Source organism: Mesoplodon mirus (genome assembly GCF_964341445.2).
Source record: "Mesoplodon mirus genome assembly, chromosome: 4".
NCBI classification, from domain to species: domain Eukaryota; kingdom Metazoa; phylum Chordata; class Mammalia; order Artiodactyla; family Ziphiidae; genus Mesoplodon; species Mesoplodon mirus.
In genome coordinates, this window is record NC_138979.1 from 37,783,420 (window position 1) to 37,802,631 (window position 19,212).

Below are 19,212 nucleotides of genomic sequence, written 5' to 3' on the forward strand. Positions count from 1 at the left end.
CCATTGACTCCGAGCCTGCCCTGCTGTGGGCACTCACTAGTGCCTAGGAAGAGGACGTCGTAGGTGCGCTGCAGGCCAGGGACGCGGTGGACAGCCACACGCTGGTAGCGGGCCTGGGGCTGTAGGAGTAACAGGCGGCTGCGGACCTGCCCGTCCATCAGGAAGTGGTCCTTGAGGAAGTTCAGCACACGGTCGGGGAGCTGCAGGGACGAGCTGATCTTCCTTTCCCGGGCGCTATTGGTGATGCACTGAAGGAGAAGGCGGTGGCTTGAGGCGAGTGGCACTTAAGGCAGCAAGCAGGATGTGGGTCCTGCAAATCCCACTGGGATTGCCGGCCCTGTCTCCCCAGTGAACAGCAAGGGTACCTGCCCCGCCCTTGGAAGCCACAGCACAGCACTCCAGTTCTGCGAAGCCAGCTCACTGATCTACAGGCCTAAGGGCAAAGCCCAGGGTGTGGGGCGCCCAAGGGCCCCAGCTGCCAGGGTCTCCCCCTCTCTGCCCACCAACCATCTCTCCTTCCTGCCCACCCTTCCCCCACCCCCTTCCGCAAGCCTCAAGAAGCATGACCACACTTCCTGCTCCTGCAGCATCCTTTTGGCAGTGCTCTCTCAGGACGCCCTGGCTGACCAAGGCTTCCTAGTGTAGGGGCATGAGGGTGCCTGCAGTTAGTTTCCCATATTGCCAGGGGTGCTTCCTGATTCTCTCTGCCCCAGGTCATTCTCTGTAAAAGCCCCAGGAATTAATACCCTGGAGTGACCCTCAACTGCACAGGAGTTGGTGACAAACACCCCAGTGGGACAATGCTTTGATGTGCTCCACGCAGCCTCCCAGAGCCCCAGGGAACGAGCTCCAGGTGCCCACAGCAGTAGCAGCTCAGTGACACACACTTTCTTAGCTCCGCCCCCTCCTCCCACAATCCTGTTCCCCCCTGCTTCTTCCTGGGATCACCTCCCCTAAAAACTGCTGGCACTCACATCCTTGTCTCAAGGTCTGCTTTGTGGGGAGCCCATGAGGCTGGAAGGAAAGAAGAAAGGACTATTTCCCCATGGCCTGTCAATAAATAAATAAGGAGCTCACAGCAGAGTTGGGGAGAGGCACGTGCAGTCAGCGTCCTGATGGGGGACACCCCTGCCCAGCCTTAAGCAGGTTTGAAGCCACCCCGACATTCATGGTCACATCTAACTCAGAAAGAAAAACAAGCAGGCCTGGGCTTCGTCCCCACTTTCAAGGTAAGAAAACAGACTCGGAGAAAGCAAGTGATCCCAGCACGGTTGGGGACCCATCCTCCCAGCACAGGGGCAGCACTCACCGCGCCGGGCCGGGGCGAGGGCACCGGGTGGGTCACGGTGTACCACTGCTGCGTCTCGCGGTTCACCTCCTTGTAGAGGCCATTGAAGGCCCTCTGCACGTCCCTCATGGTGAAGACACAGATGGCAGAGCCTTCTGTGGTCCCCCTGTGCCTACCAAGGAAGTGGCCAGATTAGCCCAGGAGCCCTGGGGCTCACGATGAGGCCAGCGGGGCCCAATCCCGGCCCCAACTCATCCCCCCCACCCCATTCCCAGCTAGGTCCTGGGGGCCCTACCACTGGGATGTGAAGACCCCGTAGAAGAGGGTGTCACGCCATTCCTGGGGGCTGGAGTTCAGCGTGAAGACGTCTTGCAGTACGTTGAACGGGAAGCCATCGTCAGGCCGCAAGCACAGCAGCTGGGCCTTCAGGAAGGATGTCCAGCGCTGCTGCAGGACCCGCTCGCCCCCCTCATCACCCTGGGAGAGGGAGAGAGGGCCTGGGCTTAGGTACGAGCAGGGGTGGGACACTTGATGCTCCTCGCTGCCCCCTCCCCAGCGGTGGCTGAGACAGACGCCAGGCAGAGCCAGACAGACCCAAAGCCACGCCTGAGTCCATTTCACATCAAGAAGACTTGAGGTGGCAGCCTTCAGGTCGCCTCACCGGGAGGCTAGCTAAGTAAATGACAGTGCTTTCCTTACTGTGGGACACCAGGGAAAAGGACGAAGGGGAGTCTATCTACAAACGTGGAAAGATGTCACACGTGGAAAGATGTCACGATTCACCACTGAGCAAAAAGGGAAGCTAAAGAATCACATTACAGTATAAATCTTGTTTGTACATGGTTTTAAATAATATAAATACGTATGTATTTACACACGTGCCCAAAAACAAATTAGCAAGGAACATTCTAACTTCTTGTGGTGGGACGGTGGGATTGTAACACCAATAACTGACAACTAGTGGTTGCTCACCACATCTCTAAAAGCCCTACTCAGATCGTTAACAGCCCTGAGGGAGTTTTGTTATGATTCCCACTGAACAGAGAAGGAAACTGAACGGATTTCTCAGTAAGGAAACTGCCCAAGGTCACACGACCTGCAGGGTTTGAACCCAGGCAGCCTGGCTCTAGAGTCTATGCTCTTAATCACGATACCACGGTGCCTCTTATCTTGTAAGTGATTTTCGTGTGTACTTTTCTACATTTTCATGTTTTTTTTAATAAGGAAAAACAGAGACATTTTAACTGAAAAGGTGAGAGAGAAGAGCCAGTAGCCAAGCCATTCCTCCTGGAGGACAGGAGAAGGCCACAGGTGCGGGGCCTTCTGGTTCTGTACCCGAGGAGCCTTCGGGGTCTCTGGGATGGCCCGGCCCGCTCACCTTGCAGACACGGGCAATGCGGGACACGATGGTGTTCTCAAAGAACTCAAACTCCTGGCCAGTCTCGCTGAAGAAGAAGTAGATCTTGTCATCGTCCCCTTGCAGGCTGCCCAGGCTCTCAGGAATATAGGCTGAGGCCACAAATCCTGGGTCTGTGGGGGCCAGTGGGGAGCACAGAGTCAGCCCAGGGATCCCAGACAGGCGAGACTCTGTTCTCAGGCCCTGCTGGGTGGACAGGGCCCCCCTCCCTGAGGCCCCGTGACAGCCCACTGGGTGGGGCAAGAGGACTTCACCTTGTAGCCAGTTGAGGGAGCTCTCCGTCTTGGTGGGGCGGAGGCTTTGGCTCCGTGAGATGGCCGGGTCATTCCCCTGGAAGCTGCTGACTGTTCCAGTGTACAGCTCGCCATCTGCCAAGAGGACATGCCCATGGGAATGAGCCCTCAGCACAGCCCATTCCCGCTCAGGGCCCGGAGTGACACGAGTGCTGCCCTTCTTGTTTGAGGAGGTCAGAGGAGGGAGTAGGAACTAAGAAAAGCCAACCCAAGGGCAGCCCAGGGTCGCCGCAACCCCTGGGAATCGGTGTGGCATGGACCTACCAGCTCAGACCTGGGGCCCACCCTGCTCCCCTGCCCGCCCTCACATGAGGCCTCAATGAGCCCATCCTGCCCCCCTGACCCCCAAAACTCACCCACCACCAGGGCCGTGGACTTGAAATTGGGGTCAAAGGGACAACGGCCCTTGCCATCTTCCAGGAGGATGTTCCCCACCACGTCCTGTGCCAGAGTGAAGTTCTCCATGTTCTGCAGGGGAGTAGATGGGAGAGCTCAGGGGCACGCCAGGGAGTGAGGGGCTCGGCGGGAGAACAGGGAGGTGTGCTGGAGAGAAGGGAGGGGTCTGATGGGCCGTCCTTCTCATCCCGGCACCCCGGGCACAGTCCCAGCACCGTCTCACCAGGACCTGACGCGGTGGGCACTGTTGCCCCACGGAACAGAGAGGAGAGGAGGCTTAGAAAGGCAATGTGGGCCGGGAAAGGGCAGCGACATGATTCAAACTCAGGTATGTCTGACTCCAAAGCTGGTTGCTCCAAAGCCTCAAAATGCCACCCTTTATGAAGGTGTGCGTAGGGCAGAAACGTAAGGGTATGCGTGTGTTGAGGAGGGTGGACGAGGTGGGCTGGCGGGAATTGAGTGAGAGCAGGGGAAAGAGCTGGAGGAAGCAAGAGGGCGTGATTGTGGGTCAGCCAGCATTTTTGTGCCTGGGGAGTCCCACCCCCCGCCGCCCCCTGCAGGGCAACCTGGCCATCAGGGCTGGGGCTGGGCCTCAGGGCTCTCGGGGCCCACTGCTGTCAAGAGGCCTCCCCCTGGGCCCTGCCCTTTACCAGGGGTCAGTGCTAGAGACCAGCTCCCTGGGGCACAAAGACAGGCAGTTCCCAGGCCAGCCGCAGGCGAGCCCGGGGTGAGGAGGGGCACTCACAATGTAGGTGCACACGGGGCTGAAGGCTGCGGTGCCACAGGTGAACAGGTGGCTGCTGTTGAGTGGCAGGAGGATCTTGATGTAGTTTTGACAGTCCCGCTGGAGGAGGGAGGAGGATGTCAGGCCCAAGCAAGCCACCAGGGGGCACCGCCGAGCCCTCCCCACCGGACGCAAGGCCAGCCCTGGGGGTGAGGCCTCTGCTCCCCAGTACTCAAATCCTGGAGTAAACGAGACTCCAGGAGCCTCGTGGGGCAAAAGCAGATGGGGGACCTTGGGCCTCAGGTCGTTCCGTGATTGGAAAACTTCTCTTCAGTATGGGGTGAAGGCACAGAATCCCTCCCTTTTGAGCTGTCTCGGCCCCACCTGGTGAGGCAGCTACGCCCAGAGCAGGAGGAAACACACAGCCCTGAACCCTGGGCCCCAGACTTGCGGATCGCCTCCGCGAGCGTGTCTAACAGCTCTAACAGCGTGTCTACTGAGCTTCTGATTGTTCCCACCAAACTCTCTCCTCCGGGACCTGCCCCTTGCACTGACGGCTACTCCGCCTTCTCAGCTCCTCAGGCCCTGAGCCTAACGGCCAGCTTTGACTCTCTGATATCCACCACCCTGGTTCTTCCATCAGGAAATCCTGGTGGCCCCATCTTCAAAATACTTCCGGGATCCGACCGTTCCTCGCTCCCTTTATTGGTCCAACCCTGGTCCGGGCACCATCGCCTCTTGCCCCCCACTGGTCTCCCTCCCTCTGTCCTCGCCCCAACGAGGCCGCTCTCCACCACCGCGGCCAGAGTGACCTTTTGCAAATGCACGCCAGACCACGTCACTGTCCTGCTCAGCCAGCCAGTGGTTCCCCACATACCTCACTCAGAGTGAAATCTACAGTCCTGTTCCTCCCCCATGTCAACTCCCTCACCTCATTTGAGCCAAGTAATCTTGGCTCAAATGTCACTTTTTAAATGAAGTGTAACCTGACCACCTTTTAAACCTGACCTTCTGTTTCACGATGATACAATAACCAGTGTCTAAAAGCACCTGGGCACAGAGCAAGTGCTTAATACATTTCTGCTGAATAAAAGAAATCAGGGGTGGTCAGGACTTGAACCTGTGTCTTGACCCCAAGTCCGGTGCTCTTCTGCTTTCACCTTAACTGCCCTCTGCTGCACTCAGGACCAGGAAGGCCTCTGGGAATGGTGAGGAGTCCTCCCAGAGAACCCCAGGCTGGACTGGCTCCCACCCATTGGTCTGGCCAAAACCAAGCCAGGATTATGTCAGACCTGCTACATCAGGCACCACCCTCAGAAGGATAGACTCCCACCCCCACCCAATCACTGCTCATGCTGGAAGCTGATGTTTATTTGGCACTTATTATGTGCCAGGTGCCTTATACCTATTAGCTCATTGAATCCTCACGGTAAGTCCAGTGAGACAGGCATCATTATCCCCATTTTACCAAGGCTCAGAGAGGCAAATGTACTTACTTGTCCAATGTCACAGACATAGTAAGTGTAGGGCTGAGACTCTAACCCAGGTCTGGCCATCTCAGAAGCCTATGCCCTTTCTACCACAGCTCGCTGCATCTGCTCCCACCTCCTGCCTCCATCCCGGGCCCAGATCTACCACCCTCTGTCCCTCCTTCAGCCCAAGTCACCTCCAGGTGCTAGCTCACCTGTGGGTCCTTGCCCTTGAAGCTGCACTGCTGTTTCCTCTCTGTGTCTGCGCTCCACAGCAGCTGGGGAATTAGAAAGGGGAAGGTAAGTGTGCAAGTGGGAACGAAGGATATGCCCCTCTCTTCCTTTCCCCTCTCCTGTTTGCATCATCCTCGGACCCAGAAGTTCCATCTTCCCCACTGGCACCCTCCACCCAGGCTAGCCGTCCCCCAGCATCATCTCACCTCCTGGTACCCCCCGCCCGGCAGGAAGCTGATGCTGCTGTTGAGCGCAAAGAGGGCCTCTCGAGCACCCACGTATAGAGTCCTGCCATCCCTGCTCAGCAGGAGGGCTGTATAGTTGGAGATGTGATCCACTTCAAATCTGAGGAGTGACCGCTTTTCAGAGCCTGGAGAGAGGACGATCGATGGACATTACCTAGGGGGCCCCCCTCCCACAAGAACCCCTCCTATACCAACCTCTAGAATGCACCGGTCTGATTGAAGGTAGATCAGCAAAGCAGTGGGTGGCATGGGGCTGGGGACAAGGCGATCGGATTTAAGGGGAGCAGCATTCCCGGACCCTCAAACATTATGTACGAGACAAAGGCACAATGATGAACGTAAAAGAACATCAATCATAGCACCATTCACATTAATGAAAAATTGAAACAACCTAAATGTCCAACCACAGGGGACTAGGTGAAAATAAACCCAAATACTTCCTTTGCTGGAATACTATGCAGCTGGTAAAATGCTATTGTATTAGAAACTCCAGACCAACAAGCAAACAGAGTTACATAAAAAAGCATGGTCGGGCTTCCCTGGTGGCACAGTGGTTGAGAGTCCGCCTGCCAATGCAGGGGACGCGGGTTCGTGCCCCGGTCCGGGAAGATCCCACATGCCGCGGAGCGGCTGGGCCCGTGAGCCGTGGCCACTGAGCCTGCGCGGCCGGAGCCTGTGCTCCGCAACGGGAGAGGCCACAACAGTGAGAGGCCCGCGTACCGTAAAAAAAAAAAAAAAAAGCATGGTCAAAATATGAAGCGAACTAGAATATAAAGTGATGGATTTTGAGCACCTGACGGAATATAAGAAAGGAAAGTATATTTAACATTCTCCTTGGAGTGGCGTTAGACCCAAAGAGAAGGACTTATAAGCACAGCCCACTCCTGTGGGCTGCAGTGAACATGATTTACAGAGGAATGCAAACATGGGGTGCTGGTCTTCAACTATACTGCCTCACAGTCACTCATGGAAGATGTATGGTTATTAAACAGAACGTAAATGTTACATTGAATGTACAACAGACAGGCATTGTGATGCTGGGGGCCAGGGGAGTCAAGGAAAAAGTCGAGTCTCCATATCTTCCTCTGAGAGCAATCAGGGCCACAAGAGACTGTCCGTGGTTAGTGGAACAAGACACTGAGGCTTAAGTATATTATTTTATTTTATTTTCCCACACCCCCTCCCCACCTGCCCACCCGCCGCATATGGGATCTTAGTTCCCTGACCAGGGATCGAACCTGCGCCCCCTGCAGTGGAAGCTGGGAGTCTCAACCACTGGACCACCAGGGAAGTCCTTAAGTATCTTATTTTAAATTGCAAAGGTAACCAAATATAGTGGCAGAAAATATTTGGAGGAAGTGGGGAAGGGTGATGGAACTGATGGAAAGCTTTATTTTTCTCAGCAGCAAGTCAGATAAGCCAAGTAAGTCAGATAAGCCAAGAAATCGTGGGATAAGCATTTTACTTAAGTGGAGGAAACCACTGTATAACAAGAAGTCTAAATGATTAAAATTGCACCTTTTACCCAGGCCTGGGGCTGGGGAAGACTCAGGCAGTTACTGCTTTTCACAATAAGTCCTTCTATGCTTAAAAAAAAAATTATGTGCATGTATCTTTGATATAAATTTCAAGTATCTTTCATTAAATGAAAATGAAGGTTATAAAACAGTATGCATAGTTAGATTCTATTTGTTTGTGGGAAAAACATAAACATAGAAAAAAATCCAGAAGGGTGAATCACAAAATGCTGGAAAGTGGTATCCCTGGTGGAATTATAGGTAATTTTTTTTCCCTTTGCACTTGTTATCATTTTTGGATTCTACAGGCTATACTTGTGCAATGCTAAAGAAATAAATCAGAAGAAAAGGAAGAAGAAGAAAAAAATAAACACACACATCTATCCACCACGATACCATCTGTGCTTTCAGTGACTAATGGATTTGGAGAGAAATTATTTTAAAAATTCAAAGCAGCTGATAAGAAAAGAAAAACAAGCAAAAAGCAGCCACCCTACCCAACCCCAGGCATCTCCTAACTGACCAGTGGATTGCAACCACGCAGACAAATAGCTTCATGAAGCTGAGGAAGCAAAAAATGCAACATGCCAACAAAGCAGTTGAGAAGACAGCTTCATGTGTGTTTACATGGTGAGTGTTTTTACATACCCCCAGCCTGGTTCCACAAAGGGCGAGGAAACACAAAGAAAAGAAGGTAGTAAAATATAAACACTAACATCAGGAGTGGAGGAAAAAACACATCTGAAGAAAACATCTAAACCAGAAACGAAGGACAGGTTTCACATCAGCAGGTCATAAGGTCCTCACACAGCTACCAGAGATGGGCTCCACATTTAGCGCTGAGCCTCCCAGTGGTCAAAGAGAAAACGAAAATCAAGTTACCCTGTCCTCATTATTCAAGAGGAAGAACACATACCAGCCTTTCTGGAGAAGCCAAGCTTTTTACCTGGTTGCTAATGGTGAAGGAAGCCCTTCGGTAGCACTTCCTAGCACATATACTGGGACGTCCCACCAGCAAACAGGAATGACGGAGTTTCTAAGGCTGTTCCCTTCCTGATGAGGGAGGGTAGTATCACAAGGTACCGGTGCAGGAACCTACAGGGAATCTGCAGCTAGGTGGCTTGTCACTCTAGAACCAGAGCCGAAACAGGGACTGCACTGGGAGTTCACAGGGCAAAGTCCAGCCTAATGTCCGGAACCTGAACTCTGTTACTGAAACCACATAGGGCAGCTGTGGTCTGGAGAAGTTAAGGCCTCTCTTTGAACACTTAAGTCCAGAATCACACTAGACTCCAGGTCTTTGGCCTCAAATTCCCAACTCCTCACCACTTCCTATCAGCACTCTATATACTGGGAGGCCCAAGGAAAGTTTCCAGCACTAACCCCCTACTTTTCCCAACCAGAAAGTTTCCCAACACGTAATTGGGGCTCAATTACATTGCTTGTACTTTGTGCTGATGAGCTGGTCAGCCTTCTGGAACGAGCAACCTGACCATTTTGCATTCTGGTCCGGGAAGAACCGCGCCCCCCCCCAAAAGAGACCCCTCCCGTTGGCCACCACAGGAAGGTGCTGGGTAAACATGTTGCAGATATTAACTCCCTGGGTGCTCACGATGATCCTGTGAGGTAGGAACTGCTACTATCTCCAGGTTACAAATGAAGAAATTGAAGCTCAGAGTCATTAAGCAACTTACACAAAGCCCCACAGCAAAACAGAAGCTGTGATAGAAGGCCAGCTCAGGAGGTCTCCTCCTTGGACTCCTGGTCTGCAAACTGCTGGATGCAGCAAAAGCACCTGGAAGATCTAAACTCTAGATCCACGACCTGGCCCTGGAGACTCTGACGCTGCTGGCTTGGGATGGGGCCTGAGAACATGCAATTGTATGAGCTCCCAGGGGATTTCTGAAGTTGGAGGCCCAAGGAGCACACTTTGAGAAGCTCCGTGTAGGTAGGTCCTTTGTAGGGCAGTTTGGACATCATCTCACCGAACTGTAGTTTTCTCATATGCATCATGGGGATAATGAAAAAAAAAAACCCACAGCAGGCTCACAAGGAGTCAGTTAGACCAGGGCAAACGGCTACCACAATCCCTCCTCATCTTTTGCAGCCCTCCAGGCTCCTGACAGCAAGGCTGGCTCACATATGCCCATGCTTATCTGCCTACAGAGGAGGGGCATTTCTACCCAGACGGGTCCCGTAAGTCTGGGCAGGAGGCTGCTCTTGGAATCTGCCCAGATACAGAAATGCCAAAGGTCAGAGATAAGCTTCAGTCCAGGTGGCAGATCAGACTAACTCAGGCCTGGGCTGGGTGGGAAGACTTGCCAAGGGTCATGCAGACAGAGCACAGCCAGGTTGGAGGGCCAGCCAGGGCGCCAGCTGCCCAGCCCATGTCCAGCCCAGCCCTCCAAAGAAGCCAGCTGCTCAAGAGGCCCCCACACCTCCTCCAGTCACGCCGGGAGTCCAGTCAGTGAAACAGCCAAGGGACAGAAAACGTCTGGGAGAAACGGGCGAGGGGCCCCTCACACCACGCACTCCCATTCTGGGGATGCTGCTCTTCACCCCTCTGCCCTGTGTCTCTCAGACTCAAAGCCATGGTGTCCTGAAGGCCTGGCCCTCTGTGACCCCTCTTGCCCTGTGGACTTCACCAGGGCCAGTCAGTGGGGCTGGCTTACCAACTGGGAGTCTCAGTGCAGCAGAGATTAGCAGCACAGACTCGAGTCAGAGACCTAGGTTCAAATCCTGCCTCTGTCACTTACTGTCCGTTTGCTACCAGGACAAGCCACTTAACATTTGAAGCCTCACTTTCCTTATCTATAAAATGAGGATAATACCACCTCGCCTCATAGGATTGTTACAAAAAGAAATGAGATTATATATGTAAATAATAACATACATAATAACCACCCACATTTACTGGGAGCTTTACTCAATACAACTTCGCACACGTTATCCCAGTGTTGGCACAGTGTCTGGCACACGATCAACACTTGAGTGGATCAAAAACAAAATCAAAAAGCCCTGCAGGAAAATCCAGCCCAGCGAGAGCTGCCAGAAAAACAGGGTTGCTTTGAAGGGCTGGGCCTCCCTGGTCCTCGTGGCTAACAAACTCATCCTGGGCCATTCTAACCTAGGCCTGCGTTTGGTCACATGAGGGGCTCATGGCCAAGCAGAGAGCAACAGCTCAGACACGGACTGGTGTCACGGGCCCATGCGGTGTGCGAGAGCTGGTCCCTGCTCGGCGGTGTTCTGAGTGGGGTTCCTGCCTCAGCTTGCCCGTGTGTGTGTTTGTGTGCGTGTACACCCTACCACAGGGCTTGTCCATGCTTGTGTGTTCGCTCTGGGGTACTATCTGCAGAGGCGACTAAAAGGAGGTGTTTGTGCACTCAGCTCCGTGAGTGCTGGCCCACCTCGGGGTCAGTCGTAGTGTCTACCCTGCTCTCTGTGTGGAAACAGAGTGTCTTGTGTGGTCTCCTGGGCTACCTGTGCTGCTCAGACATCCTCCACACCCTCTACCCAGCGGGTTAGTCCAGTGCAGAGAAAGCCGGCCTGCCTGAAGCTGTGACCAGTTCTCCCAGGTGGGATGAAGCCGTCCCATCTAGCCTGGGCAGGCCTGAGCCAGTGGCTTCTCTAGGGCTCCAAGAAGGCAGGATGGCGGCTGGCCTGGGGCTGTCCCACCTCTGAGGCCTTGAGCCCTTTCCACCCTCCAGGGCTCCAAGAAGGCAGGATGGTGGCTAGCCTGGGGCTGTCCCACCTCGAGGCCTTGAGCCCTTTCCACCCTCGGCCTCGCCCTTGGAGAGAGGGTCAGAGCTACCTGCAGAGCCCCACTCCCACACCCTCAGGGCCTGGGCTCTCCGCAGGAAGTGATGCGGGAACAACTCAGCCCCCAGCCTCATCTAGAGTTTCTCCCCAGGCCTGTGACTCAGCCGGAAGCTTGGAGCTCTCTGGGGTGAGCTGGGAACAGGGCTCAGCACCATCCCCACCCCGGGCAATCCCCACCCTGCCAACCAGGCGCTGCAGCAGCAGGGCCATGACTCAGAGCCCCGCCCCACCTTTCCCTCCACTGTGGCTCCGGGGGCACCACAGCTGACGCTGACCTGGCCTTAACAGCACCCCCCCTCCCCCCGCCCACAGGCCCCAGCAGGACTAGGCCAGAAGACACCAGCTTCCCTGCGGAGTCAGGGCCTGGAAGGGAACGGGGGTGAGGCGTGGTGGGCAGCTGGCTGCCCCTCGGCTTGAATCACAAGGTCCCCAGAGAGGGGTCTGGGCCCTGGACAAATCCCTGAGAGCCTCCCAAGGCTCTGTTGGAGCACCTCTTCCCCAGGGAGTCACACAGGACCCTTGGACCCACTTGCACCAGCAGAAGCACCACCTCCAGGACAGGAGCGCTGACTCAGCAGCAAACTAGGGCAAGGCAGCCATCCACCTGGATGCCTGTTTGCGCGTCCTCCTTCCCCACTGCCCAATGTCGGGGAAGCGCGGCCAGATGGGCTGGAAGCGGCACGCCAAACTGCTGTCAACAGGCCAATGCCAGGGTAGAGACCCCAGCCAGGCAAGGGTCACTCTTGATAGGGGAAGGGGACTGTGTGCCACAAGTGCTCCCCATGGACTGAGGTAACCAAGAAAGAGGCAAGAAATCAAGGGAACCCAGCCTAGAAACATCCCGTGTTCCTGGGGCATGCACGCTCGGGAAAGCCCGCTTCCCAGCTGGCTGCTGCTACCGCCCCAGGTGAGCTGGCCAAGTGCTCCTGCCAGAATCACCAGGTGGCCCCCACCCCTCACAGACACTCCCCTTGTGTCCATCTGGACAACAGAGTCTTAACCCAGGACCCGTCATGAACTGCCATCACCTTGGAAGCCTGACCCCCACCCGCCCACCAAGGACCAAGGTCAGCTCCTCCGGCCCTCTGCCCCGGGGCTGGCTGTCCCCTCTCTCCTGAAGCCTCTACCCCCATCTTCCTCCTCTCAGAGGCCCCCCTTTTCTAAGGAAACTGGGGCCATCAGGCATAAACAACCTCAACTTCCCATCCTCCATCTCCTCAGAAACTGAATCCTGTGTCATCAACCTCTGCCTCTCAAAGAATTTTATTTTCCCTCGGTATCTATCCTAGAAATGTGTGTGCCTCCCTCCTCCCTTCTCAGCCAAACTCCTAAGGAGAAGAGCCACCCCGCGCCATCTCCGTCCCTTACCTCCCACTCACTTCCTGCCTGGGGGTCAGGCCCGAACCAGGCCCATACTCGCCAGGGCCCGGGCATCGCCTCGCTGCCAAACCCCAGACACCGAGGGGCACAGCCTGGCGGGGATCCCCTGTCCTCTGGGGGTCTGCCACACTGGTCTCAAGAGTTGCCTCACGTCTCCTTCACACTCCCCCCGGGCCTCCATCCCTCCAGGAGCTGATGCGCTGTAGCACTTACTCAGCACTTTAAATGGGCTGGTGCACGTAATTCTGGCCAGGTCATTGTCAGGTAGGAATTACCATCTGTTTTTTTCGGGCGGGAGAACCGAGGCACACGTGAAATGACTTGCCCTCAGTTACCCAGTTAGGAAGAGCAGTGGAGCTGGGATTTGAACCTGGGTCACCAGCTCCAGAGTCTGTATTATTAATCACCTTCAGCCTCTCTAGGCCTCGCTCTTGAATGTTCTTGTTCACTGGGGTCGGCCCTTGGCCCTTGGGCCACACATCCACGCCCATCGCTTCAATGTCCTGGATGCTGGCAACTCCCAAATCTCTTCATCCTCCAGTATGCAGGTCGTCCTCCAGCACGCCAGACCCCACTATGCGCAGGAGACCCTCCACGGGCACCTCCTCCACTGCCCCCTTCCAGACCACTCCTCGGCTTGGGATCTTGCGTCTTTGGGGTAGCACAGCTCAGCGGGCTGGAAACCTGTGAGTCACACTTTCTATCTCCCTCTCCCTCACCGTGGACATCTAATCCATGCTCAAAACCTGCCAAGACTCCCCCCTCAATATTGTCCAAATCTATTCCCCTCACCATCCCCGCTACCTCGGGCCTGAACCGGGTCACTGCCCTCTCTCACCAGAGCCACTGCAGCAGCCTCCCACCTGGCCCCTGCCCCCAGCCCAGCTGCTACACTGAGGTCAGAGGGCTCTCTGGGGACTGTCACGGTTCTGTGTCCCTATGTCCCAGCCCCTAACTCGTCAGCCCTTGCCACATCCCCCTCCCATTTCAAAGGTGTGAACTTCGACTCAAGGTCCTATTTCTCCTCGCCAGTCTTTGCCCAGGCAGTCCCCCTGCCCAGAATGCCCTTCCTTTTGACTAACTCCTACTCATCCTTTGAGACACAGCTCGGTTTCACCTCCTCCAGGAGGCCTTCCTGAATCCCCGGCTGGGCGAGGGCCCCTTCCCTGTGCACCCATCATTTCCTGCTCACACCTCTCGCGGTGCACTGGCCACATTATTTGACGATGATGGGCCTCAGATGCCTGTCTTCCTCACCAAGCTTTGATCCTTGAGGATCAAAACTATCTTATTATTTGTAGCCCATATTTGTATCATCTGGCCAGGGGAGTTCCAAGGAGTTGTTCAATAAACATTTGTTGATTGAATGAATGACTAAGAGAGTCCCAAGTCCCAATTCAGGGTGCTCTGGTCCAGGGACGGACACCAGATTCAAAGGGGGCAGTCCAGAGGTCCTGAAGCCTCACGATCGCGAGAGTGTGTCTGAGAAGCATGGCCTCTGCCCTGTCCCCTCCCCAGAGCTCAGTTCTGGAATCCCAGGGTCTAGATGGAAATGTGACAGCTGAAAGTGCTGCAGGGAGACGGGAGAGGCCACAGGGACCAGAAAGGAGAGTCACAAGGTCTGTGTGTGAGTCCTGACTATTATCACTGACCAGTTAGACAAGATACCTGCCGTTTCTGGGAGGGAGCCCTCGCAGGGTTGCTGGGAAGACCAAATAAACGCAGCACGTGGAAATGCCAAGCTCCCAGGGTTAGGGGGCCACCAACAATTAGGACTGGCCCTACCCATGCCGCCCGCCCCCCACTCTTCATCCTTGCTCTGAGTAAACCCCCAGCCCCTGGCCACCTCGGAAGCCTACTTGTACAGGGAAGGGGACAAGGGCAGGTGGGGGTGGAGCCTCCTACAGGCAGGAGCCCCTCTGAAGGGGTAGCTGCTGCTTCCCCCCAGACCATTGCTACTCAATGGAATGAGGGCTAAGCCTCATCAGGTCCTCAGAAGAGCTGGAAACCTGGATTTTTATAGAAAATTTCCTGAGTTTTAAATATTGGTGACTCATTAAAAATTTTCTAAAACACTTGCATGCCAAACAAAATATATCTCCGTGCTGGCTCTGGCCTGTTGCTCCCCCGTTTGCAAACGTCCGTCTGAGACGTTTGCCCCAGTCTCCGGCGCACCGTGCTCCTGGCCAAGTCTGCCGGGTCTGCCCTATTTCCAACCATGGCTGTGCCATCAGGGCCTTAGCTGGATCCCTTGTCCCATCCAAGGAGTGACCTCAATAGATTTCTTTACCAGATGGAAATACATAACCGACCAATTATTCAGGGGCTGAGCTGGGTCATTTCGCTGCTTTTGTACATTTTCACAGGTGAAACAGGAGCCAGATGTTCTCATGGAAAGAATGTGATTCTTGAGGCAGAGAGCTGGTGGTCCAAGGCTTTGCCCCGAAACTTCTAGCTGCACGGCCCTGACAATATGAGTTCTCTTCTCAGAGCCTCGGGTCCCTCATCTATCTGTACGAGATGAAACAACAGCACCTCCATACCCCAGGCCAGCACCCAGCACACACTGGATGCTCCCTCCCGGGTGGTTTTCTTCCCTCTTCCAGTTAACACCTCTCTCAGAGGATGGGCAAGGGGAGGCCAAGAGGGAGGCAGCAAGTCAGTTCACTTGGCCCCTCTTTAGAATTAAAGATATGGGGCTCCCCTGGTGGCGCAGTGGTTGGGAATCCACCTGCCAATGCAGGGGACACGGGTTCGAGCCCTGGTCCGGGAAGAGCCCACATGCCGCGGAACAACTAAGCCCATGAGCCACAACTGCTAAGCCCGCGTGCCACAACTACTGAAGCCCGCACCCCTAGAACTCATGCTCTGCAACAAGAGAAGCCACCGCAATGAGAAACCCGCACACCATAACGAAAGAGTAGCGCCCGCTCGCTACAACTAGAGAAAGCCTGCGCACAGCAACGGAGGCCCAACGCAGCCAAAAATAAATAAATAAAATTTAAAAAAAAAAGAATTGAAGATAAAATGAGAGGTTTCTGTCTACTGTCTATTATCCCCACTGAAACCCCCTCACCACAGGCCCCCCACCTCTCTGAACTCCACTAAGCTGTCAGGATGGGCTTCTCAGATGGACCCATGAGTGCAGACCAAACAAGTCCCACAGAGAACAGGTCAGGTCGCAGGCTTGCAAGGCAGAACTGTGTGACGTGGACAAGATACTTCTCTTCTCTGAACCTCAGCTATCTTAACTGTAAAATGGGGATAATTCCATATACCATGTAAGTGGAAATAATATACTAAAAGCCTGGTGCCCACAGTAGCCCTATACCTACTACCTTACCTTCTACCTTCTTCTAGGTGCTGGATGGTGGAACACAAACATAAGGATGCCAGCTGTGCCACCTAAGGGCTGGTTCCTGCCCCGTAGTGGAGATGGTCACACAGGAGTGGTGGGTGGCTAAAGAGTGACCAGGGGGACCACACAGGGCTCTACTTTCCATCCTGGACTTGGGGAAGCATTGCCAGGAGAGGGAGGTCAGAATGCGAGGAAGAGGAGAGGCAGGGGGAGGGGCGGGGGTGCTGGCTAGGAGAAAGCAGCAGGAGCTCCTGAGGTCAGGCCAGCCCAGACCATGAGAGTCTCATATTTTCTCACTCCTCTTCCCCCTCGACCCACCCGGAGGACCACATCAGAGGCCTCCGATCCTGAGCACCCAGGGATGGGGGAGTGGGGCCACAGGCCCTAAGAAAGGGGACAAAGGAAGGCGTGACGGACATGACCTGAGTCCAGCTTTTTCTCCAGGCCCCGTGCCATCCTCTCTGTCTCCCCTGACTCGGAGAGGAACGTGCAGGTGTATCCAGCTGTGCCCCAAAAGTTGTGCAAGCTCAGAGCTTTGCTGGGCTGGCACACAGGCATTTCAACACCCAGCTACATGTGGGATATGCAGAGGGCAGAGTGGAGGCAACCAGGGACACGGAGGAGGCAGAGGTGCGGTCCAGCCCCAGGCAGAGGAGGTTCTCGGGGCAGAGGAGGACTTTGAAAGAGCTGAACCAGGAGCACCTGAAAAGTGGACTAAATTAAGCAGGACCCCTGACGATGGCATCCAATCAGCCCTCGGGGGACTTGCTTGGTCTCCTACCCCGGGTTAGGGGGTGGGGTCTGCACCACTTCATTCCCTGGCCGGAAGCTCTTAGCACCTAGCAGAGGGCCTGTATACAGCCAGCGCTCACCAGTATCTACCCAATTGATACAAATAACCTCACCCAGCAAGGCGGGCAGGGAATTTCCACCACAAAGAAGAGTAGCCACTACCTTTTACTGGGGACGTAGCACGTGCCAGGCACCGGGCCAAACACTTTACACACATTATTTCACATAATCCTCTCAGGACCCTGAGAGATGGATCCTGCTATTACTCCCATCTTGCCAATGTGAAAATGGGCTTGGAGGAGGTGGGCACTTGCCCCAGGTTGTGCAGTGAGCCGTCTGTTAGCACCATGGTTACAGCTCTGCGCTGAAGGGCCATGAAGATGCCAGCCCACAGGACAGAGCTGAAGACAAATGCTCATGTCAAGCTGAGGCCGCATCAAGGAGGGAGGCCGGTAACTAGCCAGGAAAAGACTTCGAAAGTGGCTTGCATGGGGCTTCCCAGGGCAGCTATGACCCTGGGTGCCCACTCCAGGTCAGAGGACAAGCAGCTGATTCAGGCCAATGCGCTGTTCTCTCTGCTCAATGGGGTTTTGTTGACTGCGGTTTGCAGGCCTAGGGATTTATATCCAGTCTAGTTTGGAAACACTGTGTCGAGTCTTCCAGCCAGGCACTTCTGGGGCAGGGGGAAATTAATAACTCCTTTTAATTGCCCAAATAAGGGGACCCGACATGACTTTCATGAGCATAGCAGCAGGTTGTTTGGTTTCTGCCTGCACGGCCAGGCTGGAAGGCACAGCACACCCGGGCCCACTGCTTCCACTCCACATCTCTCCTGCTCCTGACCACTGCAAGGCTTCTGTCCTGACTGCACAGTCTCCGATGCAACAGAACCAAAATTCCACACGCTTCTTTAAAGCGTCCCTTTCACAGAGACAAGAAACCTCCTCTTAAGGCCACTGCCTGCCTAGCTGACCCTGGAGCCCCCAGTCCTCCTCCCACTCCTGTCCACTGGGTGAGACCACAAGTGGGGCACCCCCTCCTTATGGCCCCAGGAATCTGCTCATCAACAGTAATGAGGGTTCCATACGAAGGACCTCAGATGCAAACTGGATGCTCTACTTCCAAGGATTTTGTTTTAAACCACAGACACAGGCCATTCTCCCTAGGCATCCGGGCCCCTGGAGAGCCTGGGTGGGAATTCAGTACAGGAGGGCAGGTGGCAGGAAGTGGGGTGTGTTCTCCGTTCCATGCCTCTCTCCCTGTTCTGTGAGGGAGAGGCCTGGGGCTTCAAGCTCAGCATCCCATGGTCACCATGGGCTTGCCCGGTATGGGCACACTGCCAGGAACATCTAATGAGCCCCCAGGGATGAGGCAGGACACCGCCTCAGGCCATGCTCGGAGGGTGTGCCTGCTCAGTCACCGGGGATCCCCCTCTGGGGCTCCCAGCTGGTTGGGAGGACCTGCATGTAGATGGGAGGGGGGCAGCGGGGATCAAGGTCCTGGAGGGAGGCCAGGGAGGCAAGCACTCTGGGTGCAGCGCAGTGCAGTCAGCAAAGTGCGGATACATGCTCACGAGTTCAGGGGCTGGGGTGCTGCTAAACGATGCCAGGGCTTTGGTGGAACTAGAAAAAGAGGTCCCCTCTGGGTAGTCCCAGCCTCAAGAAGAGAGCGGAAGGTCTTTTTCTCTAGGCTCCACAGCTTGGAAAGCAGAGTATAAACTGCATTTCAGGCCCTCCACCCCTCAACTGGGCACCTCTGTGCCACGCACAAAATGTGTGCATCTGTGGGTCCTCACAGGTGAGCCTAAGTGTCTTGGTCTTTTGGGGGATTAGGATTTTAACATATGAATTTTGGGGGTACAGACATCCAGACCTTAGCACCACCAGGCCTGTGCAAAGGGTGCTAGTGTGAGACAGTAACCTGTACCACGGCCAGGCCATGGTGCTGAATACGTGGAAGGGGGCCAGCTTTCAGGGCAGTGGGTAGTAATGACCAAGTGTTCTAGCTGCTCTCCGGAAGCAGGTCCTCTCAGTTCCTCCTCACAGCTCCCCCTTCTGTCTTGTACACTATGAGTGGTCCCCAGCCAGCTTCAGAGTTGGACACAATACCTGCTACAGTTGACATGGCCCCGTGAGCCAGTCCAGGTTTCCCAGGGCCAGAAGTGGAGTCCATCAGAGCCTTTGTTCCCCCCCACACCTCGCCTTCTTGCAGAGCTGAGAGGGTCTAAGGGCAAAGGGAGTGGTGGCCACAACAGAAAGGCCTGGGTCCGGATACACCTGT

At 55.0% G+C, this 19,212-nt stretch overlaps 1 protein-coding gene across 2 annotated transcripts in view; it reads right to left on the reverse strand.

Annotated features, from left to right (window-relative positions):
• Positions 1 to 19,212, reverse strand: part of SEMA4B (semaphorin 4B) — a 39,391-nt gene that overhangs the window by 4,035 nt on the left and 16,144 nt on the right. For both annotated transcript variants that reach the window (XM_082619317.1, XM_082619316.1), the window contains 9 exons: positions 6,028 to 6,191; positions 5,803 to 5,865; positions 4,140 to 4,238; positions 3,355 to 3,466; positions 2,960 to 3,073; positions 2,667 to 2,818; positions 1,584 to 1,765; positions 1,310 to 1,460; positions 38 to 248 (listed from right to left, as the gene is read on the reverse strand). In XM_082619317.1, the coding sequence (XP_082475443.1) occupies positions 38 to 248; positions 1,310 to 1,460; positions 1,584 to 1,765; positions 2,667 to 2,818; positions 2,960 to 3,073; positions 3,355 to 3,466; positions 4,140 to 4,238; positions 5,803 to 5,865; positions 6,028 to 6,191 (1,248 nt within the window). The remainder of the gene's footprint in view (positions 1 to 37; positions 249 to 1,309; positions 1,461 to 1,583; positions 1,766 to 2,666; positions 2,819 to 2,959; positions 3,074 to 3,354; positions 3,467 to 4,139; positions 4,239 to 5,802; positions 5,866 to 6,027; positions 6,192 to 19,212) is intronic.